Source organism: Delphinus delphis, chromosome 8 (assembly GCF_949987515.2).
Source record: "Delphinus delphis chromosome 8, mDelDel1.2, whole genome shotgun sequence".
NCBI lineage: Eukaryota > Metazoa > Chordata > Mammalia > Artiodactyla > Delphinidae > Delphinus > Delphinus delphis.
Window position 1 is genome coordinate 16,458,866 of NC_082690.1, and position 24,433 is coordinate 16,483,298.

Sequence of the window (24,433 nt, forward strand, 5' to 3'; positions counted from 1 at the left end):
TGGAAGGGGAAGCAGACTTCTTTGGGGTTTTTAATGTTGGCAATTAATTCAGGTAAAAGTAATCCTGTCCAAATTCAATAAAATATATTGTGGGGCTTCCCTGGTGGCGCAATGGTTGAGAATCTGCCGGCTAACGCAGGGGACACGGGTTCGAGCCCTGGTCTGGGAAGATCCCACATGCCGCAGAGCAACTAAGCCCGTGAGCCATAACTACTGAGCCTGCGCGTCTGGAGCCTGTGCTCCACAAGAAGAGAGGCCGCGATAGTGAGAGGCCCGCACACCGCGATGAAGAGTGGCCCCCGCTCGCCACAACTGGAGAAAAGCCCTTGCACAGAAACGAAGACGCAACACAGCCAAAAATAAATAAATAAAAAATAAATTTAAAAAATATATTGTGAAATAAGAAGAAATTTATGTATTGGTCTCTGTTCCCCACAGTTCCTGTCACAGGGCTCCTGAAACCCTTGTAGATAGGATGCTAGGAGAATTTTTGGTTTTAATATTTAGTCTTTGATCCTGGTTCTTGACACAGGGTTCCTAAAACTCTTTTAATTTCCTGGGTGATAGGAGTGTCTTTTGTTCTAATGAGGCAGCTCTGGGTGGGCTCTTGAATGGCTCTTGGTGGAGGGCTGGTCACCAGAAAGACCAAGCCATGATGAGAAGCTTGGAATTTTCAGCCTCACAGCCCCCATGCCCTAATGAGGGCAGAGCGGCTGGAAATGGGGTTGATCATCGATCATGGCTACATGAGGAAGCCTCCATAAACTCCCAATAGTGTGGGCCTCAGGGAGCTTCCAGGTTGGTGAACACATCCATGTACTGGGAGGGGTAGGACTCTACGGTGACAGAAGCTCCTACCCTCCCAGACCTCACCTACGTATCTCTTCATCTAGCTGTTCAGCTGTGTCCTTTATCATATCTTTTAATAAAGTGGTAAGTGTAAGTGCTTCCCTGAGTTCTGCGAGCTGTTCTAGCAAATAATTGAATCCAAGGGGGTGGAGGTCATGAGAATCTCCAATTTGTAGTTAAGTTGGACAAAACTGGTGGGTAAGCTGGGCTCCTACTACTTGCAGTGGCATCTGAAGTTGGGAGGCAGTCTCGTGGGATGTGACAGAACTGAGTTAAATTGTAGGACATTCATCTGGTGTCACAGAATTGCTTGGCGTGGGGGAAAAAACCCGCCGTCTGGTGTCAGGGTGTTGTGGGTAAGGTAGTAATGGAGAAATATAGGAGGAACACTGAGTTTTTCCCATCACACACATCTTAATCCAACTAGAGAGAAGCTAGTTTTCAATGTTTGTTTTAGATTTTCTAAATATGGTAAAAGTTCCAATATCCAAGACTATTGAAAACATTGTGATTAAGAGGAAAGTTGTATGGTAACATACATTACTGTTTTATCTCATTTAATCTTTAATGGGGTATTGTAACCCATCAGATAGGTATTATTTTCTCTTTTGCAGCTGGAGAAACTGAGATTCAGATAGTAAACTTGTAACTAATGTGACCAAAATTTCACCCTAGGGTGTTTGTTTTTTTTTAAACCATAGTCTAGTTTACATTCTTAACCATTATGTTATATTACCATATAGATAAGCAGCTAGCCTAGCATGGAAAACCAACCATAGAGAAAATTGGAAACTTCTCTATACAAAGAATTAAGTAACATCCTCTAAGAATCTTGGAGTGGACAGACCTTATTTAAATCTTCATGAATTCTCTGGAAGACAAAATGACCATTCACATTTCTATGTCTGAAGTCGATGGTGAGTTGGGAGACTGTATAGAGAGGCATAGAGTAGCATTAGAAGCAGTTTCAGAAGTCCAACAGAGCTGTTTTCAAACCCATTTCCAGCATGACTAGCTTTGTGGTCTTGGGGCAAATTACTTATCCTTTTTGAGCCTTGATTGCTTCTTCATCTGTAAAATGGGTATAAAATATCTATTTATAAGTTTGATGTGGCAATTAACTAAGACACTGTCCACAAAGAGGGTGCAATACACATTAGCTATTCTTTTTCTGGTAGCAAAGTCCCAGGGTGGGGAGGGTGAGGATGGAGGAGAGTGAGGCTCTCACGGAAGGGTAAGCTTCATAACGACGGGTGTGATGCTGGGCTGCCCCTGCTAGGTTTTAGTGGCCTGAGCAGTACCTGGTATACGATAGGTGCACAGCAAATAATCGTTTACAGATGTATAAAAATCAAGCAAGATTTCAGGGGCTGAGTGAGTGGGCTTTGATTTGGTAAGTGAAAGGGAACATATCTCAGCAAAATGATCCGTGCACTAGCTTTAAGGTCGTGGGCCCTGAGCCTTCTGTCTTGACTCAAGAAAGGGATCTAAACGGTGCTACAAACAGTTTTGGATACAGCCTACCAGTGGGTGATCCAAAGGGTAGTCGTGATCCAAAGGGTAGTCTCAGCCCAAAAGGCCGATGGAATCTGGCTGTTTTCAGGGAAACATCAGCTGGAAACCTTGTCCTGCTCTGTGTAACAGCCTCCATTCAGTGCTTCCGTGATTAAGGATCTCCATCAGAAACTGCTAGAAACGTCAGGACCCCTCAGTGTGGGAAAACTAAAGCTGAAAAAATAAACCCAGTATAAACTTATAAAACTTGGAAGGCTGAACTGAATTCTGATGTGTTACCAAAGGGCACATCTTAGCGGTCAAAAGCATTGAGGGAAGACATACTGTAGGGAGATCCGTTTACACAGAGTTTTAAGCTGATAGTAATAACATCCTATATCCTTAGAGTACGTCAGCGTTTCCCAAGAGCCATCTCACAATATCATTTGATCCCTAAGGGACAGGCAGAGCAGATCTTACCTTTGCTGGATGGCAGTTGAGAGAACTAAAGTGAAGTGATTTGGCCAAGTTTCCACTTCTGGGAAGGAGCTAAGCCAGGGCTGGACCTGGGTCAAGGTGCATTGTCCCTAAGCAGTGCTCTAGGTTGGATATAAAGATAGTTTCAAGGGAAGCATTTGTCTTCATGAATTTTATGTTGATCATAATTATTAAGGGCCCCTGTTTGGGGTGTACCATTAATGTGAAATGCACAGACTTGGAGACATTTCGGCTGCAGCTGGACCCAGCCAAGCCACCAGCCTTGGGACCTGGAGCCTCTCTGGGCTTTCCTGAGATCACCTGTCCTGTCTGCTTTGGAGGGCTGTCCTAAGGGCTAGAGGAGATGAAGAGAAAGTGCTTTACAAATGTGATTACTCAATGTCTTAATATCCATGTGCATAGAGAAAAAAAAATCATATTCCTTTAGATTAGTTTGTTCTAAACTGAGAAGTCTTTTGAGGGCCAAAAAAGCAGAAAGGCTCATGTTCTCTTTCCAAATTCTGAATGACCTATTGGAGAAATGGAATAATGTGGTTGCATGCTCAGACGCACAGACATAGAAAACAAACTTATGGTTACCAAAGGGGAAAGGGAGGGAGGGATAAATTAGGAGTTTGGGATTAGCAGATACAAACTACTGTGTACAATAGAGAAGCAACAAGGACCTACTGTATAGCACAGGGAACTATATTCAATATCTTGTTATAAACTATAATGGAAAAGAATCTGAAAAACTATATATATATATAACTTAATCACTTTGCTGTACACCAGAAACTAACACAGCATTGTAAATCAACTATACTACCAAAAAAAAAAAAAAAAATCTAAAGTTTCTCGTGTTACCTAAAGTCTGTATAACTTTGTATCTTTTAAAAAATAATTCATATTCTAAAAGCCAAAATCTCAAAATGCATAACATTTCCCTTTCGCTGAGCAAACAATATAAATGTCTATCTTTTGGTGACAGTTGGCAAAACACAGAATGATTAATCTGGGGACCTGCAGGGATTCACCTTCAGTGACTTCACACTTATCATCTGCTCTGATAAAAACACATCTGCAGCAGCTGAAAAAATGAAGCTAGGGAAAGAATTACATCCAAAGGAAGCGTTCCTTTTAAAATACTCTGAACTGTAAAGACTATAGATAAAGGTTCTAACAATAATGTACATATTTAACATTCTATACTGTGTATTATCAAAACAGTGTATTGATAGTTTGGAAAATTTAAAAATATGATGATCCGTTATACCCGTCTATTACAACAGACACTGTCATAGTAAGAACATAGATCCACGTGGAAGCAGAGAATGTGGATTTGAGCATTAGCTCCATCCTTCATAAGCTGTTGACAGGGGAAAGTGTATTTATTTGACTCTTTGCTCCCTGTTGCAAAATGCAGTTGTGTTCTGAGGACAAAGTGAAATAATAATCGTGCAAGTGCTTTGCAAATGTGAGTTATTATTTCCTGGTGTTCTTTTTATATTTAACCATGAAAAAATATGTAGTTTCTCCTCATAATTCTTATTTACTGCACATTGCACCTGTTTTTCCTTTTCCTCTGGGTTCTGACCCCCCTTCTGTTCTGTCTTCCTGGGCAAAACCTTTAGGCAGCATTTTATTCTTTCTCAAACTGTAATTCTATTTCTTTCTGTCAGATTCTCCTCAGCTCAGACTGCCTGGTCACCTTCACTGACTCTCTTCTCTTGTGCCCAGTCTCTCGACTTAGAGATTAGGTTCTCCAGAGCTGAAAGGGACCTCACTTTTTAGAGATGAGGAAGCTGAGCCCTGGTGCCCCTGAGAAGTTGCTCAGCAATAACAGAGAAGCAATAAAAGCCCAGTCTCGTGTCTTAGCCCAGGGCTTTCTCCACCAAACTGTCAGCAAAGGACCATTTTCTCCGGGCTTTGAATTCAAAGCATACGTCTTAGCCCTCTCCATACCTGCTCAGAGCACTACCTGTTGTTCAACCAGAAATCATATCATCTCACAATGGCTCACAATGGCTCACAATGGCTCACAATGGCTCACAAGTTATGTCATCTCACAATGGCTACTACTTATTGGTGAGTACTATGTGTCAGACCTTGCGCCAAACGTTTCATACAAATGATTTCAGTGAATGGACATAAATACTCTCTTTGAGAGGAACCATTATCCCCTTTTAAGGAAACTGAGATTCTGAGATGGGGAGTAACTTGCCCAAGGACACAGAGGGAGTACCCGAAGAGCTCTGATTCCATGACAGATCTCAAAGTCTATTGTACAAACCACTCAACACTTCCTGCTCTGAACGTTCCTTTGAGGACTCTCACACCCTCCTTGGCAGCCCCAGAGTGCCAGGCTGTCTTACTGCCTGTCTCTCACACCTTCTGGAATCCCACCTCCTCCTCCAGAAAGCCTTCTCAGATGGATCAGAGGGGAGTAGAGATGCTCCTGTCTGAATGTGGGAGTCTCGTGGTCACAGCAGTGTCTCATTTGTCCTCACTCTGTGAGTATTTGAATGTGGCTGTGGCTGTGTGCAGGTGACCCGTGTTTGCCTCTGCAGGACTTAATCCCTACCTGTCTTTCAGCACCGCTGGTCTCTGGGCAGCTGCTTCAGTCCTGTGGAAAAATTAGCAGCAGCCCAGTTGGTGGTTCTGGTGAACCACTGGTTGGTTTTATCTCAAGGAGGAGCCTGTAAATATTGCTGTGGGGACAGTGGCTCTGGGACCACGCTTCAGGGGGGCCATAGTGCCCGTGGGCCTGCTTTTGGAGAAATCCATGGAGGGAAGAGGACTTGACATCACCCCACACCAGGAGCAAGTGAAGGAACTGGGTGTGCTCAGGTGGGCAGAGTGCCGACTCAGAGAGTCACCAAACTGTTCCCTCAAGTGTGAGAGGGGCTGTCGTGCTGAAGTGGGGTTTGACTTCTGCAGGGAGGGGAACTGGTAAGACAGAAAAACGGGTGTGGGCGAATCACGAGGAAGAGCAGCTGCGTCAAACGCTTCTTTGGAAACAGGTGGCACCTAAACAGTCAGAACTGTCTCCGGATGGTGGTATTTTCCACTCCAATCTGGGCACAGCTGGGTGACTTCCAGGTAGGCGGGTCACAGGTGGCCCACCTGAGAGGACTCGGCTGCCCTGGCCCGGGACACCCTGGAGGGCGGGGCCGGCCCTCCTCACGGCCCATGGCCCACTGTTTAAGGGGCTGGTGGCCAGAGTGTGCCAGAGGGAGTCTGGGGTTCTGCCAGAGGCTTTCTACATAGTTTATCCCATCTAATCACGGATTTGGAGTGATGCAACCAGAACTATGATAGTTACGGGGAGAAGAACAGGGCTTGGTCCCTCTCTGCCTCCTGTTGGTCCTGAACAAGACAAATGGGGCAGCAAATTCCATGACTAAGGGGAACGCTGGCTCCTGGGTTGAGGGTTCTAGACTTTCTGAGGCCCTGACCTGCTGGGGGGTCATCAGGTGGTCCTTTGGCCAAGCTCAGGCTTTCTGGCCAGCTTTCTCTTCTGGGTGTGGCTGGCCTTCCTCCCTCCCCTGTCCCTATTACTCAGCTAAGAGGCCCCATATCTGCTGGATGTGGGGAGCCTCAGAGTTGCCCCACCAGCAGAGTCCCCTGCCAGCCTTCCTTAGGCTGGCTGAGGGGCTCCGCTTAGGCTCACGAGCTGTTTCCTCTGGGTTTGAAAAAAAAATACTGCCACCCTCTCCAGCCTCCCTTTATAATATCCGGGAGCACCCTTAACCAAGCACCTGGTGTGGGTCCCGGCCAGTAGCCTTGCTGGTCTGGGCTCAGGGAAGAGCGCTGGGGTGGGGAGAGCAGGGGCTGGGGGAAGAGTCCAGGCTCTGGGGTGGGGAAGGTGTCCTGGCCCAGGGGGTCTCTCCTGGTGACTTATTCCCTTGAGGGTGGGCTTGTTGTGTCCTCTCTGCCTGGCCTCTAAGTATGTGGTCTGTGTGTCCCAGCTTCCCTTAGACCTGGAGGGAAGTCCCTCTGTTGAGCTCTAAGTGATGGAGAATCTCAGAAGTGGGCTACACAGGAGGGATGGTACTCAGAGCTTTCGCGGAGGGAGCGGGGAGGAAATTCACAAGTAGGGCTGATGAAGGAGGACTCACGAACCAGGACTGTTGACAACCAGGTGGGACTAGAATGGCCAAGAGCCCTGTTTCCCGGTCTGTAGCCGCAGGAAAGAGCTTGCAAGGCGCTGGGTAGTGGCAGCTGGAGCGGCCATGAAAGCAGAGCGCTAGGAGTTTAGTCTCAAAATAGTAGTGAGATTTCTGTCACTCCTCACGCTCTTGGGGCTGCCTTGAGGCATGTACTTGTTTGCATGGATGATATATTTTCTGTAAAACTCCCTCCACCCTAAATGAAATGAACCAGAGGCGGGAAAGGACCAGGCTACTAAAAGCCTGGAGTCCCCCCTGAAGGCGAGGTAAAAGGTAGAGCGGATGAACACCTGGGCCCAGTGCGCTGCTCCCCTCTGGGTGGAAAGTCGTCGTGATCAGGTCTCTGGAGGGAGGAGGGCGGGGAGGCAAAGGAAAGGCGGTAGTCAGAGGGATGCAGGGATGGCACGGACGGGGTCTCCTTCCTTCCAAGGAGACGGGAAGAGGCGGAGCAAGGCTGGAGCCGGGTGCAGAAGCCGGGGTAGGTGGTTACTAAGGCCAGCTCTGTTGGGGGAAGAGTCCAGGCCTTGTGCCACCCCAGGACCTTCCCCTCTGGAAACAGGAAAACCACCAGCAAAGAACTTCATGCCTCAGTGTCCCCTGGCCCCGTCTCCGAGCCCCAACGCGGGATATTGCATGTTCACCCCACCCCCCGGGGCAGGGTCCCCACACTCCTGTTCTTTGCCACCTTCACCTCCAACAGCTACGGCGGGGCCTGGTGCCGAGCTGTCAATGCTGATTGAACTGAACGGACGGCTGATGGGCATTTCCACGTGGGTCAGCTGGTTTGGTCAGCAAGGACCCTGGGACGACTTGTGCCTCTGATGGACCCAAGGAACAGAGCAAGAAATACAACCCACGTCTCTTCAGAGCCTCCCCAGGGCCGGACACATTCTCTGGGTGGCTGTGTCATCACGGTCTTCCAGAGGGTGAATCTAAAGACCTCCAAGTTCACATTGCTGGCATTTACCTCCGAGGTGGGGTTTCCAGCCCCGCTCCCCGCCACGGGCCCAGAGTCCCAATCCTGAGCTCTTACCAGAGGATGGGGGGACCTTCAGGGAATGAAGCTAAGGGTGACCCTGGGAGGCCAGTGGTCTGCCTGGGAGACAGAGTGGGGTTCCTCAGGTCTGGTCTATGGAAGGAAAGGCCCAATGCCAGTCTCCAGCCTCAGAGTCCCCGGTGGCCTGAGGAGGGGTGGGGTGCCTCCCTAGGAAAGAGGGAAGAGGAGGTGCTGAGGACACAATTCGGTGTCTCCTAGGGACTGGATGACCACGTGGGAGGGGTCCCTCTGCCCTGGCAGGCTGGTGGCGGGAGGAGGGAGAGATTGGAGAAGCCTAGGGTCTCTGCCTGGGCCCACCATCCTTCTGCCTCTGGATTCCATTTCCTTCAAGACACCTCTGGAGCCAGCAGCTTCCACTCCGAGCTAGAAATTCCTGTTTTCTTGTATGTAAATGGAGAGAATAGTAGTCACTTCCCTTGTCTTTGCTTAAATGTCAAGTCAGTGATCCCCTCCCTGACCTTCCTGTAACTCTGCCTGCCCAGCCCTCTGGATCCCCTTCTCTGCTTTGTTTTGCTCTGTGGCCCTTTCCACTTTCTGCTACACTGTATCATCCACCTATGGGCACCACTGTTGTCTAGCTGGTTTTTTTTTTTTTACATCTTTATTGGAGTATAATTGCTTTACAATGCTGTGTTAGTTTCTGCTTTATAACAAAGTGAATCAGTTATACATATACATCTGTTTTTAAAATTCGTTTTGTTTGCCCCAACCCACCCGAATGCTACTGCCATAGGGTGGGGGTCTTCGCTGAGTTTGCTCACTGTGTCCTTAGTACTTTGAACAGTGCCAGGGACATAAGCACTCGATAAATACTTGTTGAATGCATGAGTGAAGGATGGATGCACAGGATTGTTGCAGGAATTAAATGCATTGCTGTATGTAAAGCATTTCATAGGACACCCAGCACCTTATTATTATTGCTGCCGCTGTTGTTTGTTAGATGTGACTTGTGAAGTTTCCTCAGCTGCTTGGCTCTCTGTCTCTCCATCTGTAAAATGAGGAGATTGAATCACTAGATGAACTCTGAGCTTCCTTCCATCTCTAAGGGTCTGCAGTTCTATGATCTCTATGCCCCCAAATACTCAGAGGCTGGAAAGTTCTTCCCAAAGCTTACATTCTGCTGTTCTCAGCAGTTCTGGTGGGTGTGGAGGTGCTAACTCTCCCTTCGCAGCAGCGCTTCCTCTGTTTCTTTAGACTATTTCTTTCGACAGGCTGGGGCAGAGGTAGGGAATCATGAGTCAGCATAGTATTTCTTGGAATGGTTTCCATTCCAATATATGTATGTTTTATTTTCATTGGTTTTGACGTGTTGTTTCATAACATTTTATTATTTTCAATAGAGGCAATTTATTATGTGCGTAATTAGAAGCCATTTGATTTGAATTTCCTTGTTGAGAGTTGTTGTGGAAATAAGCAAAGTTCAGGAAAAAACTTCTTTTTGCCAGCCTACGTGCCCTGATTTGGGATTTGGGCATGTGGTCCTTGGAGATGAAGGTTCACTCTGTCCTGCCCTGGGTAGGCGCTGGTCCCTGATCTTGGACGATCCTTATGGGGACAGGGTCGTACCTCAGAGGGCTCAGAAGCACCTGTTTTAGGGGCCAGGTTGGCATGGCTAAGATTGTCCTCCCAAGGCCTGGGCCACTTCTCCCCAGAATCCCCCTTTGAAAAAAGGTGGTCTGGAACCCCTGGTTTCCCCACAGCTGACTCTGTGGGGACAGCTTTGGGAATAAAGGTAGCTTTATCTTCCCAGTATTTGGTATTTGCTGAGTAACTAGGATGGCCTTGGAGGAGGGGCGAGGGACAGGTCTGGCTAGTTCTGCCCTGTTGTTCATACACAGGATTACCTCACATGTCCCAACTGGCTTCCCCGCCCATCTGGTGAGGGCTGGCCCTCAGCCCTCCAGCCCCCTTTTCCTTACCTGCCTGGGAAGCCAAACATGGATCTTCCTGTCAACATCAGCTGAGCCTGGAGGCTTCACCCCTCTGGAGACCATGGAAAGAGACAGCCACCTGGTGAGTGCATCTGTGGAGCTCGGGCCAGAACCTCCGGCACTGAGGAAACAGGGATGGGGCTGGAAGCTAGGTGGGGCAGCGGCAGTGTGCCTCGGTTTCAGGGGAAACTGAATGTGCCTTTTCCAGTTTGAAGCTACTGGGGATCACGATCATGCAGCCTCCTTTTATCATGGTTCCTAAAAGGGGCCCCATGGGAGGAGAAGCTGATGGGACCTGGGGTCTGGTCAGGAAGCACCCCGGGGCTGTGTGGCTGAATCCTGGGCTCCCGCTCTGTGGCCCCTGAGTACCCCAGCCAGGACGTATGCGCTGTTGGGACAACTTTGCTGGTTTGAGAATCATGGAAGCTTAGCATTCTAACTGGGCTTCAAGGTTATCCTTGGGTAACCCTCTCACTAGACTCATAAACCGTCTTAGAAAAGGTGGTATTGAAGATCTTCAAGGGGATTTTAAACTTCTCTTGGTCATTATTTTCAGGCTTAATAATCTTCATGCTTGGAAAGTGATTCTTTATGTCTAACCATGATTCCTTCTGCTACAACTAAGATTACTTTCCTCTTCCGTTTTTTGGTAGAGAGCAGCTAAGTGTCCTCTGTGGGAAAGCCAGTCATACACACGTGAAGGTTTCCAAAGGTTTTTTTTTTTTTTTGCGGTACGCGGGCCTCTCACTGTTGTGGCCTCTCCCGTTGCGGAGCACAGGCTCCGGATGCACAGGCTCAGCGGCCATGGCTCACGGGCCCAGCCGCTCCGCGGCATGCGGGATCTTCCCGGACCGGGGCACAAACCCGTGTCCCCTGCATCGGCAGGTGGACTCTCAACCACTGCACCACCAGGGAAGCCCGGGGTCTTCTTAAAGTGGAGCAGGTTTTCAGTCAGCCCAAGACCACAGATGCTGTGCACTTGAGAATGGCTGGAGGCCCCAGGGCTGGTCCAGGATGAGGCACCGTCTTTAGAGGGGGCTGGGCAGGTTCCCAAGATGGCAGACCAGTAGGCTCAGGTCGCTCTGCTATCCCCTAGACCCCAAAGTGCAGGCACCCCCAGGATTCCTGGCACCTGCCCTTTGTCCCTGCAGGTATGCAGCCCTCACCTGAACCTCTGTGTTGCATGTTGGCACTGGTGCCGAGCAGCCTTACACTGGGCCCAGCCCACCCTGCCTCCCCCTGTGTTGTCCCTGTGACCTGGCAAATGTAAGCATGAAATGTGTGGGAGTGTGTGTGCGGGGCTCTAGGCGGGGTGCTGGGCGGGAAGGCTGACTGATGGAACAGTAGCCACTTGGCTTAAGTGTCCTGCTTTGGCAAAACAGCTTCCTCTCGGTACGGCAGCAACGGGGGTGGACGGTGTCCAGCCAGGCAGGGAGGGATGCCAGCACCGGGAACCCAGGGCTTTGTCAGCCAAGTGGAGGCCTTGGCGATGCCAGGCGGCGTCTGGCTCCTGTGATAGGGAAGCAATACCCAGGACTGTCCATGGGGCCCCCCTTATGTAGCAGCCCTGTTACCACCCCAGCCTTGCAGAGAGGGGGCATGGGGAGAAACTGAGGCACCAAGGTCCTGGGCAACCAAATGTTATTTGCTTGGCAATAGGGGGTACTCAATGTTCTTTAAACTATTTGATGAATGAATGAATGAGCAGGAAGGTGTTTTGATTCTAGCCTAATAGGGATCCCCAGGGTTTTTTCACGTGTATAAGAGGCATCATAAACTAGAAGGAGCCTTAGCATCCAATCAGACCTGCAATTTTCAAGTTCTTTGCAGTAGCAGCCTCTTTTGTTCAAATGAAATCTTATGTGGAACCCACTGCATAAAACTGAAAAGTTAATCTGCTCTGTTTGAAGTGGGGTAAAGGACTCGAAGCTCTTTACCTACAAGCTGGCCTCCAAGGCATCTCCACGGAACTTCTAATGCTCAGTAGAAACTTGGTTGAAAATAGATGATTGTCCAGCCTTTTCCTTGGTTGGACCCAGAAAGGAATGTGACTATCCTTAAGGTCATGGAGCTGGTTAGGAGCAGAAGCAGGGCTCCCTGGAGCCTCCTGTGCCTGGGGTGAGGGGGGCCTCGGGGCTCTGGCCCGAGCCCAGTTTGATTAGACTGGAGCCCAGTTTGATTCGTCTGGAGCCCAGTTTGATTCCAGGCCGACTGGGGTCCCTGAGGTTAACGTTGCATGTATGTGGGGCGTGCTGGTGGCTGGGTGGCAGGAGGTGCTGGGAAATCTGCCTGTGGGTTCTGAGGGGGCCTGTATCTGCACGGTTTCTCTGGGTCCAGGGAGCGGGGAGGGTAGGACGGAACCCTGTGTACCTGGCGGTGTAATGAAGCCTGGCTTGGGCAGTGAGGATGGGAAGAAGCATCAACCACTCCTATCCAGTCCAGTCCACGCTGGAGGGGGTTCAGGCTCCCCTGCCGTGGTCCAGGGGGTCCCCAGGCTCCCAACAGGCAAGGAGGCTTTTTAAGTTCTGTGAAAGGGGGCTTCTGATCTTTCTTGGTACCGCTTGTGCTTCTGGTGGGGATTGGGGAGCACCTCGTCCTGCGTAGCCTGGAATACTGGGGTGCCGGCCTGGGGTGCCACCCTTTGAACATCCTTGATTCTCAGGGTCACTGGGAGAGAGACGCTGCCACCGGGGCCTAAATCTAGCAAGGGGTCCTTCCTTGTTGGAGCGTGGTAAGGGGCAGGCAGTGGGAGAGCATGGAGGTGTGCAGCAGCCTGAGGACGGCAGTCAGAAGAGCTGGGTTCTGGTCCTGGCACTGCCCCCAGCTGGCTGTGTGATCTTAGACAAATCACATCGCCTTTCTGGGCCTTAATCGCCTCATCAGTAGGAAAATGGGCTGTACTAGAGGGTTTTCAAGATGCTTCTAGCCTGTGGTATGCCCAGCCTGAGCGTGGCCCGGAACTGAGGAGGGAGGCCCAGTCAGCTCGTGCTGGACTTGAAGGGGCCCCGAGAGACATGAAAACGTGTTCAGGTCACTGCAGGTGGACATTCTTAAGCCTAGCGTGAGACTTTATTATGGGGTCCTTCTCCCAGTAATGCCGGGTGCTCTGAGTGACCCACAGTGCATCTGGGCCGGAGATCAGGCTGCCACCTGTGGGTAAATAACAGTCTCTATAGAAAGCCCAGGGCACAGTCCATGGGGGGAGCCACATAACCACTGAGGTGGAGCGATCCAGGAGGTGACTGTGACATCATTCAGCACAGCAGAAGCTCCCTCCTCTCTGGCCTTGCTGGCTAGGCCTGCAGGAGACCCAGAGAGGCCAAGGGTAGGACCCACTTGGGGGCTTGTTAACTTACTCCCATCCCCCACCAGGTAAGGGCCCAGGGCAGAGCTGCCGCAGGAAACCGTAACACTGGCCCAGGTGCCATGGGCTGGGGAATCTACCCCGGAAACTGTGGTATAGAGGGCAGTGGACCGGGTGCAATGGGACTCGGGTTTTAGTCCCTCTTCTGCTCTAAGACGTACCTGAGCGACTTTGAGCAAAGCACACAAATATTTTGGGCCTCTCCTTCCTTGTCTATAAAATGCGAATAATGATCCTTATCAGCTCCTGTCCCAGAAAGGGCTTGGAACGAGCCCCAGAGCCAGGCACTGCTGTTTCCAGGCCTCTCCCTGGCTCATCCACTGCTGTCTTCCTGTGGACCCTGCCCTGCCCGCTGCCTCCTGCCGCAGCGTGTCTTGAGGGGACTGGATGAGTTTTGAGTAGGGGTCCCCGGGAGCTGCAGAGACACAGGCAGGTGGCATCAGTGACAGCCTGGGGTACAGGCCTGGCCCATGACACAGTGGGGGTTCATGGCTGTATTAGCCCAGGGGGTAACCCCAGAGACCATGCCAGGGGTGGCGGGGGCAATGTTAGGCCAGGGAAATGGCCAGAGTCACCCACGCTCTGCCCTGTCCCCCTGTCCCCATGAAGACCGAGGAGCCTCTGGTCTGCAGGCAGGTTGTGGAGAGTCTGGCCTTGGTCATCTGATTCCCAATCCTGGGTCTGCTGCTCGCTGGCCAAGGCTAGGAGTCTGGCCGGTTCTGGTCCGGGCTCTGTCCCTTGTATCTCAGGACCTTGGGCAAGAATTCTCCTCCCCTCCCTGTTCCCCACCTGCTCAAGACATCTGCTCTGAGGGAGAGGTCAGCTCTCCAGGAGGGATGCTGGAATCTCAGCAGTTGATCTCCAAGAATTAAGGAAGGGAAATGAGTTCCTGCTCTAGTAGGTTAGACGTCAGGAAGAACTTCCAGGAGGGTGGGGTGGAAGGCTGTGAAACGGGTAAAGAAGGAGGGCTGTGGAATCTCCTGCTCGGGTAGTCCTAGAAAATGAGAACGCTTCCCAGCAGCGTCCTGGAAGTGTGATGGTTTGGAGTCAGGAAGATGGAGTACATGGCCTCACTCTGGAGGCTGTGTTCCTCTGGTCTTGGCGCTGCGCTTCCGTCCTGCTGTCCCTTGCAGCTCTCTACGTGGGCAGCTCTATCTGGCACTTTGGGGACTAGGGCCCTTCTCTTGTCCTGCTCTGTGGGGCCAGAAACTCCCCACCTGTCTCCCACCCTGTCCGACACCACAGTGCTCGTTCTCCTGAGGCCAGGGCCTCCAGGGCCTCCCGCCCCTTCTTGGGTATCACCCTTTCTCCCCTCCCCGTCAGCTTCCCCTCCATCCCCACACCCCACTCTGCCCAACCTTGGGAAGACTTTGTGCTGGACCGCTGAGGCCCAGAGGTAACAGTTTGAAAGAGTCTGGCTGGAGACTACTCACCCCTCCAGCTGGCTCCTTGGGTACCGAGCCCCAGGTTAGTTCCATTTTACACGTCCCACCTCCCTCTAGACTCAGAGAAGAGGGACCCAGGTGGCTCTCCTCCCCACTTCCTGCCGGCCAAGGCCGTGGGTGGGCGTGTTGGGACCTACCTGTGGGTGGAGCCAGCACTGGGGAGAGGGACCCGCAGGGCTCAGGAGGTCTCCCTGCCTCCCTGGCTGCCCCCGGCTTCCTGCTATGCCTGCCTGCTCCCTGTTCCCTCCATCCTCCCCCAGGTCTCCCCACCCATCTTCCTCTAGGCCTCCACCACCTGTGGACCTCTCAGCCCTCTCTCTCGTTCAGGCCCTGCTGATGGGGTGACAGGACCCTAGCTGGTCACGCGGTCCCGCTCAGGTGGAGGGCCTGAGCTCTTGCCGGGGAGGTCAGAAGTTTGTGATAAGAGTCCCAGGGCCACTAATCCTTTCTGGGGTTTTAGGCATGCTCTTGCGTCCCTCTGAACCCCAGTTTCCTCGTGTAGAAACTGGGGATGATAACTCCTGTCCAGCTTGCTAAACTAGGAGCATGGTGAGAAATCAAGTGGAATAATGGGTGTCAACGCTCTTTGCAAATTGTAAGCCCTGAAGAAATGCAGGAAGTTACTGTGGGCATTCGTGATCATTTGGGGCCAGACTCAACTTGCTCTGAGTAGGCCTGGATAGAATCCAAGCCCCGTCACTTACCTGAGATGTAAATTTGGGCATGTTCTAACCACCTTGGAGCTCAGTTTCAAAATCTATAAGATGGGGTTAATAATACCAACCACAAAGGGCTGTTATGAGGTTGAAATGGGATCAGGTGAAATGCCTAGTGGGGCTGTTCCTATTATTACGGTGATAGGCATTTATAAACCAGCCTCTTTCCTATTTATTCCTTGTCAATCTGGAGGAAGAAGGTAAGATCATTCCCATTTTATATGCGGGGAGACAGATTCTGAAGGGTTAATGTACTTGCCCAAGCCAGTTAGGAATGGATGTAGTCAAATTTGAACACAGAGTTTTCTATTTCAAGCCCAGTGTCTTTAGCAAACAAGCAAATAGACAAACACCCACCCACCATCACAGCTAACGGTCACCAAGTCTTACTTTATATACATCAGCTATCACTGCGATGCTATGAGGCAAGGTGACCGGCTCACCGCACACGTAAGGAAACCGAGATGTGAAGAGGTTAAGTCGCTTGCCCAGTCGCCAGCTGGCTTTGAGAGTACTGCAGGGCTGTGATGCCACTGCTTCTGACGACCAGGCTTGTCCTGGCAGGCCACCGGGCCCAACCCTGCTTCCCACTGGAAACTTTCAGTTCCCTACTGGAAAGACCAAGATCCCTGCAGGAAGCCTCGGCTCCACCCCCAGGCTCCCCATGGCACTCCCAGCCCGGCAAGGTCCCGGGCCCGATTCTCAAGCCACGTCACAGATGCAGAATGAGCATCCCATGCACAGGGTTCAGAGAAAAGACTGGGCCAGGAGCCTCTTGCTCCTGACTCAAGAAGACAGGAGACTCAGATGCAGCTGGGCTCGGGCCAGGTTCCTGACTATGTGATTCTGGGCAATCTGAGCTCTGAGGCTTGGATTCCTCACCTGTAAAATGCGCTTCGAAACATATCAACCTCTCAGGGATGGAGTGACGACCTCAGGAGGCCAGAGATGTGCAGGTGTGTTATAAACCCTCAAGTACCATACGTTGGCAGCTATAATCAATCATTTAATTATATAATCAATTATATAATCAATTTATATTTATTGGATTGAGTTATGGGAATTTCCCCTGAGGTGAGGGACGATGTACACTGTGAGCATAACAGGGAGGGAGGCCTGGCATGCCAGCTGAGGTGCCACAATGCCAAGGTCTCGCTCAGGTGCCGAGGCTGGGACCACCACGTGTGGGAAGGAAGCACAGGGCTCTGCACAGCCTGGGCTTGTTCCTCTTGTTGAAGGACCTTAGTCTGGCCTTCGTTGAGCATCCTCTTTTCTCCCAAGATGAGCTCACAGCACCTTTTAGCCTTTAGAGGCACCTTTGGCCAAGCCTCAAGGCTGTTAAGTCTTAGCACGGTGGGCGCTGGGTGTGCCAGTGCAAAGGGGGGAGAGGAATGACCGTTTCCTGCCCAGCCACTGTGCGCCAGGCACGGGCAAGAGATTTCCTATTTTATCTCATTGAATCCTCAGGAGTATTAGTCCTATTCTACAGATTAAGAAAAAGAAAAAGGAAAGTTAAGTGCCTTGTCTAAGGTCACACTTCTAGAACTAGGATTGGGACCCAGGTCTGCCTGACTCCAAAGCCAGTGCTGTGAACCGATGCATTGTACGTTTCAGCATATCCTCACCCCCTCTCCATGCTGCAACCCCAGTCCTGTTCCCCTTGAGGCTTCCAGGGGCTAACGGGTCTTCGTTTTGTGGAAATCTAGTCTCTAAACAGCAGGGGTGAGAGGGAAATCTGAGAGGGAAATCTGGTTCAGCTGCCCTTCATATCCCTAAACACACACGAGTGTGTCCCTGCTCTGCTGGCTGGGGCATCTGGACTCATGTGTATTTACCCATGTTCATCAATTAACCCCTGGGATAGTCACTCCTGGTCCCTGCCTCTGGCAAGCTGAGTGTGGTCAGGGACTCAACAACCCTCCTTGAATTCATCCCACAGCCTCCAGAAAAATGGAGAAGTGACCAGATCAATTACCTCTGACTCTTAGAAGATGGAGTTAAAAAAAACAAAAAACCCCACCCTGCCTGGCAGGCTTGATGGTGTTCACTTGAGCCGGATGTTCTAATGAAGAGGACTTTTTATTAACTGAGCTGCTTACTAATGTCAAATGCTTTTAAGCACAGTGGTAGGTGAGGGAAGAAATAGAGGTGCCCAAGGTCCAGAGCCCGTCTCTTCCACACAGCCCTGCCGACTGTGCCCAGAGCGCAGGGTCCCTGAGCACAGGTCCCTTCCCCCACCATTCCTGCTGCTCCCCGGCTGCCCTCCTGGGTGTCCAGTCAGTGTTCAGCAGAAATGATAGTGAGGGGCAGACGTGGCCAGGTCAGTTTCCAGCTCCCCCTGCTGTTCTGCTTAGAAAGCAGAAATGGTGTGAGGGAGGGCAGAGGGAGGAGAGAGGATGCCTAATCTGGTGACAGGGACTGGGGTTCCTGCAGACCAGGGCTTGGCCACCAGTAGAGGCTGCTTAAGGACTTTCCATCAGCCCTGGCTGCCCACCAGCTCCCAATCCCAGATTCAGTGCACGCAAAGGCTCAGACTCTCCAGGAAGGAGCAGTACTGGTGTTCACTGATTGCCTGCTCTGGCCACTGCTGCATCATCTCACGCATCCCTCCTCAGAGAGGCAGCAAAGCCTGGTGGTTGAGTGTGGGCTCCACAGCCCAACTTTCTGGGCTCAAATCCTGTCTCTGCCACTCTAACTCTGAGAGTTTGATCAAGTTACTGAATCTCTCTGCCTCTGTTTCCCCTGATGCAAAATGGGGATAATAAGAGTTCCTACCTCGTAGGGTTGTTCTCAAGATCAAGTGAGTAAATACATAGGGCACTCAGGGAATAAGTCCTCTGTAACTACAGATTAAAGTGCTGAATCTAAATGAAAAAATCACTCCACCTACAGCCGAGGAAGGTTAAGGACCTTGGTCACCTCCTTCCCCTTCATCTTGCCTCTCCTTTTTCCCTGACGTATCGGGGTGTGTGTGTGTGTGCGCGCGCGCGTGCGTGTGTGTGACTTCCTGTGTTACTGAGAACAGTGGGGTACAAGGCAGGTCAGGGTTTTCCTTAGGTCGTGCTTTCACACTTTTTGATGACAGCTCATTGTAAGAATGATGTTTTATAATATAACACACATACACAGAAGGGCGGGATGCAGGGGCGTGAAGAGGGCAGAAAGGGTGGTTACTTCCCCCTCAGAGTGAGGATCCGGTCCAGCAACCTCTTTTCTGAGGGTCCCTAGACACGTGTAGCCAAAGCAGGTGCCCCCATACCCCAGGCAGATGACCCACAGCCCTCTGCCCCCCTCCGCAGGTCCCTGTGATGGGGAGAGACCGCAGGGAGTAGGGTACCACAGGCTCTTTGAGCTTTCCTCCATCCCTGGACATTCTCTTCCCTGTCTGGGAGGTCTGTTCACCCCCTAGCCGCCTGCTCCAGGGCATCTATCTCCTGGCCCAGCAGGGCTGACAGCTGGGTGGGAAGCAGCCTGAGGGATGGCTTTCACTCTGCTTTCAGAATGCCGCCCCAGCAAGGACGCCTCCAGCCCGGGCACCGCTGGCCTGTGCATGCCCAGCCCGGGTATCACCTTCCAGGTCATCGCCCGGCGGGTCATCGTCTGCCATGTCAGCCTCCATGACATCGTCTCCAGCGAGAGTACACCTTGTTAGAGCCACACCAGTGAGGGCCGTGCCTGTCGAGGCATCTCCTGCCAGGTCCACACCAGCTGCCAGGGCCACCAGGGAGAACCCAGGTAAGGGGGGCTCCTGCAGGGAAGGCAAGAGGAACAGGGAAGCAGTCCAAGGGCGGAGTGGGGTGCAGTGGGGGGGGGAATCTCCAAGTTGTCACTCTCTGCTCCTCCTCTAGCTCTTGAATAACGATGACTGGGAAGGAGCGGGGATGGTCCGGGTGGGCAGTGGGGGACCTGGGGAGGAGGGGGCAGAAAGGAACCATGACATGCAAACCCAAGGCAGTGGGAAATTGCAGCAAATGGGGTGGAGAATAAGAAAGCAGGACCGACAAAGCAGATGGAACTTCGGAGGCTGCTCAGTCTGGGTCAAGGTGCAGATTTTGAGAGCCAGGCCTCCTGGTTAGAAACCAGGGTTCTTTCCTGGGGCTGCCCTGGGGGTCTGCCAGGGAAGCTGGGGTCTGCACTGGAGCACAGTCATGATCGTGGGCTCATCTGTGGGTAGAGGGGCAAAGAGAGAGATTCTGAGCAGGCAGGCATGCCCCACCCCCAACTGCCCAATCTGGCTTATAGGATTCAGCTAATAGGGGGACAGAGACGTCAAATGGTCCTCAGGGACTGGCTCTGCCCTTAGGGAAGCAGCCTGTCTGCCCATCCCAACTTTGCCCTCCTCCTGTCCTCCTGCCCCAGCACTGCAATATAAACAGGACTGGAGGAGCATCCCAGATTTGGGGCCCAGTCTTGCCCTTTGCAGGACCGGTGAGGCACTTTGGTGCGGAGACCTTTGGGATCCGACACATTTCATTTGAATCCCTACTCTGCCACTCACTAGCCAAGTAAGCTTGAGCAAGTTATTTAACATCCATGGACCTCAGTTTCCCCATCTATAAAATGGGCGTAATGATACCCAGCACACACAGTTGCTGTCAGAATTAAATGAGGTAACACACGCAAATGCCCAGCTGGCCCACCGTAGATGCTGAGTAAAAGGGAGCTTGGTTTCAGGCAGGGGCGGTGCCGTATTCTGGGTGGAGTGGTCCTCACAGGGCCCTCCTGGGCCAGCTTGCTTTCCTTCTCCCTCATCCACTGTGCCAGACTCCCCTCCAACAGCCTCACCCTCCCCTACTTCTGGCCTGTTCCCAGGTATCCACTTGCCCAAGTTCACCAGGAAGGAGGTCCTGAAGCAGCTGCTGCTCATCGGATGTATCTTCTTCCTCATTGCCCTCGTGGTGTCCCTCATCGTTCTCTGTGAGTTTAACAGAGGGAGCAGGGCTGGGCTCTGGTCACTGCGGGGTGCAGTGGGGTTCAGGGATGGGGACACGCAGCAGGGAGACGAGTGGGGAACACACACTCACCGGCTGCCATGTCCACAAAGGGACACTCCTGCAAATGGCCTTGGCCCGTGGCGCCTCCAGGCCCCTTGGAGACAGTTGGGTCGAGAGGGTGGGAAGTCAGAGGAACCTGGCTTTGGTCCCATCTGTGTTACTTACTTGGGCGAGTAGTTAACCAGTCTGAGCTCGGTATCTGTTTCTTCAAATGGGATTAAATTCATTCATTCAACTTATTATGTGCTCAGTAAAATTTCCTAAAGATTTCACTGGGTTATAAGGAATAACTGAGCTACTGGCATAATGCCTGGCACAAAATCCCACTCTAAAAGAGTTAGTTATTTAAAAAACAAACATAAAAACATTGATTAGGAAAAGTCCCCAGGCATTTTTAATCAATGGGATAAAGTGTTCAGGGGTCCAGGCTCCCTCAATTCTTCGCCCTCCTTTGGGAAAGATACTCAGGACATGTCCCTGGACTCCCTGCCAGGGAGTCCACTCTGAGCCCAGCACAGTGGGAAACCTTAGGAGGGAGTGAAGGGGATCACACATCACACCACCCTGTCCTCAGGGAGAGGACTGTCTCCTGGGGGACGTAGGTGGAAATGATTAAGACCAAGTGGATTTGAGTGTGACCATCAGCAAGAGAGTACAGCTGTATGGGCTGAGGTGGCAGGGGACAGCTCCTAAAGGCCGTAGGGCCAGATGAGGACCTACAAGATGGCGGGGGGGGTTGCGTCTTGGGCAGGGCATCTGAGCAGGATGAGGAGCTGCAGGAAATGTGGGGGGCAGATGGGCAAGTTGGCATGGGGAGAGGGAAGGGACCCACTTAACCAGACAGAATATTCATCTGGGGACCTGAGGGCTGTCGTTTGGTTGCACGTGGCTGGGCCACATTGTAGAGAGCTTTAAATGCCAGGCTGAGGGGTAAGGATTCTGTTAAAGAGGCAGCACGGGTGGCGAAGGGCAGGTCTGTCTGAGGGAGAGGATTGCGTGGGAAGAAGTTGCACGCTGGTTAAAAGTATGACTTTATGTTTCCTTTTCTGGTAAGTGGCTTGAGGTGACCTCTAAAAATGGTTCGCTCTTCACTTGACCCAGAAAACCCCACAAAATCATGCAAGTCAAGACGTTCAAATCTTCGTGTTCACTTTAAGAACACTTGTGAAACTGCCCAGGCCATTAAGGGTATGCTTATCCGAAAAGCCATCAAGTATCTGAAGGACGTCACTTTAAAGAGGCAACGTGTGCCGTTCCGTCATTACAATGGTGGAGTTGGTAGGTGTGCCCAGGCCAAACAGTGGGGCTGGATGCAGGGTCGGTGGCCCAGAAGGAGCGCTGAAGTTTCACTGCACATGCTCAAAAATGCAGAGAGTGATGCTGAACTTAAGGGCTTAGATGTAATTCTCTGGTCATTGAGCACATCCAGGTGAGCAAAGCCTCCAAGATGCGGCACAGGACTTACAGAGCTCATGGTCGGATCAACCCATACGTGAGCTCTCCCTGCCACATGGAGATGATCCTTACTGAAAAAGAACAGATTGTTCCTAAACCAGAAGAGGAGGTTGTCCAGAAGAAGAAGATATCTCAGAAGAAACTGAAGAAACAAAAACGTATGGCCCGGGAATAAATGCCGCAAAAAATAAATACAAATAAAAGTAAAAAAACAAACAAACAAGGAGTATGGCTTTAGGACCAGACAGACCTGCCAAAGCATCTCGGCTCTGCCACTTACCAGCTGTGTGGCTTCATCAAGTTAGTTAACTTCCCGAGCCTCAGTTTCCCCACCTGCCTGACAATGCATGTGAAGGCGTCAACACAGAACCTGCCGCCACGTGGCATGCATGTGAACCTCCCGCTGGGGTGCCCCACCCGGCTGCCTCCCTTCCCCACACGGGACATCTGCTCCAGTAGGAAATAACCCATGGAGGGGGGAGATGGCAACTGAGGGCAGGTGCTCAGCATGATTTCACAGCATTCCCTGAAGCCCCCTGACCTCCGGAATTCCCAGGGAAGTGGTCACTGAGCAGCTGTGCAGTGGGGTCAGGACTAGAGCCCCCGCCCCCTGAGAGCTCTCTCTGCTACACATCAAAGTGATCCCAGGAGCCTCAGTGCCCAGGACGTGGGAGAGGGAAGGACCAGGGCACAGAGAGGAGGGGGAAGTCCAAGAGGTTAGGAGGGATTGGTGTCTGGACTTGGAAGGAGCAGTCACACAGGGCTGACCTGCACCCGGGGTGACGGAGAGCATAGTGGGACCAGTGGGATGTGTGAGGGCTGAGGAACAGGTTGCAGACAAGAGGCAGGGTGAGGAGTCAGAACCGGGGTTTCTTAGGCATCCAAGGGGAGGTGTTTCCGGGAAGGAGGGATGACGGTTCCTAGTTTGGAAAGAGATGGGTCTTAGAAGAAGTCATGAAGCTGATTTTCACATATGGTTTGTAAAGCTGTCGGCTTTTCAGCACAACTTGTCCGTTTAGGAATCAGCCACCTGGAGTTGCTCGTGGAGTGGGAAGACATTTAAAGGCATCAAGACAAGTAACGGGGCAAGAACTGAGCCAAGGGGACATCCCTTGTTTAGAGAAGAGGGAGGAGGAAGAAAATCCAGGAGCTTCTGAGGCTGGGAGGACAGCCTTTGCGAAGACAGGACAGGTAGTGGTTGCAAGTGTATGACTGAAGATGGAAATGTCTCTGCTACAACCCACAGGGCACAGAGGCGGAGGGATGCCAGAGTGGCTCTGAGAAGGGGCCTCTGGGATGGTGGAGGAAGGGCTTTTTCTGACCACCACTCTGGCCGGCACATAGGGCAGGGGAGCTCCCAGAGTAGTAACCGTCTCCACACCTCCCTCCCTCCCTCCCTCTCTGGGTGGCCGCTCTTGAGTGCTGCCCTGCTTGCAGAAGCTTTCTGGAGCATTCCGGAGCATTCCTGAGCAGCCTTTCTCTCCATACAGAAGGGAGACGAGAGACCCAGAGTCCCAGAGGGATTGCAGATCAGTGTCTCAGAACACCCAGGGCCATGGGCTGCTTAGTGTCATGTCTCTCTGGGGCTGGCAGTGACCTGGCTTCTGCTTCATTTTTTTTCAGTCTACTTCTGGCAGGGCCACGTAGGGATCAAGTACAAGGAACCGGTAGAGAGCTGCCCCAAGCGTGCTGTGCGCTGTGATGGGGTCGTGGACTGTAAGCTGAAGAGCGACGAGCTGGGCTGTGGTAAGGAGGCCGGCTGTGTGTGTGTGTGTGTGTGTGTGTGTGTGTGTGTGTGTGTGCGCGCGCGCGCGCGCGCGCGCGTGAGCATGAGCAAGTGCACACCCGCGCATGTGCACTCTGGGGACTGCAAACTGGGTATCAGCTCAAATGGGAGGCAATGGAGAGAGACTCAGAGGATCTGGGTTCTAGTTACAATAGGCTGGGGTTTGGAACCTGGCTTTGAGTGCTGTGTGACTTGGGTTAATCACTTACCTTCTCTGGGCTTCAGTTTCCTAACTTGGAAAATGAGTGGATTGGACAAGATTAGTGGTTCTCGGATACCATCTGACAGCTCGCAGCTACCAGACTGAGCAAAGCAGGGCTGCTCTGGCTGGAGGCAGGTGTGGGGTCCAGAGCTCTGTCCATGTGCCCAGCAGGTGACCTCTGACCTGCCACCTCTATGGTTCCATGAAGGTCAGTTTGTAAATGAAGGCTTTCATGAGCACAATGATCTCTTTGAGCGCTGGTCCTCAGTGGTTTTTACTTGTGTTGTCCATGTACAGCCCCAATGTGGGTGTCTGTGGGTGCACAACTGGCCCTTTCCACCTGTGTGTACATGTGTGTCCTTGCCCATGACCACATCCATCTGTGACTGAGCCTGTCTAGCGAGCACTCAGTTGGATCACCACTCCCCTTGTCCCTCTCTTATTTGGGCACGTCACTGCCCTCGTGGGGTGATAGCTCCTGGCAGTGCACA

The 24,433-nt window shown here is 51.8% G+C and overlaps 1 protein-coding gene across 1 annotated transcript in view; it reads left to right on the forward strand.

The window, feature by feature from the left end:
- The first annotated feature begins 9,825 nt into the window (after positions 1-9,825).
- TMPRSS13 (transmembrane serine protease 13) overlaps positions 9,826-24,433 on the forward strand; it is a 30,209-nt gene continuing 15,601 nt past the window's right edge. Inside the window, exons 1-4 of the mRNA XM_060017156.1 lie at positions 9,826-10,062; positions 19,006-19,240; positions 20,318-20,422; positions 23,578-23,700. Of these exons, the coding sequence (XP_059873139.1) occupies positions 9,826-10,062; positions 19,006-19,240; positions 20,318-20,422; positions 23,578-23,700 (700 nt within the window). The remainder of the gene's footprint in view (positions 10,063-19,005; positions 19,241-20,317; positions 20,423-23,577; positions 23,701-24,433) is intronic.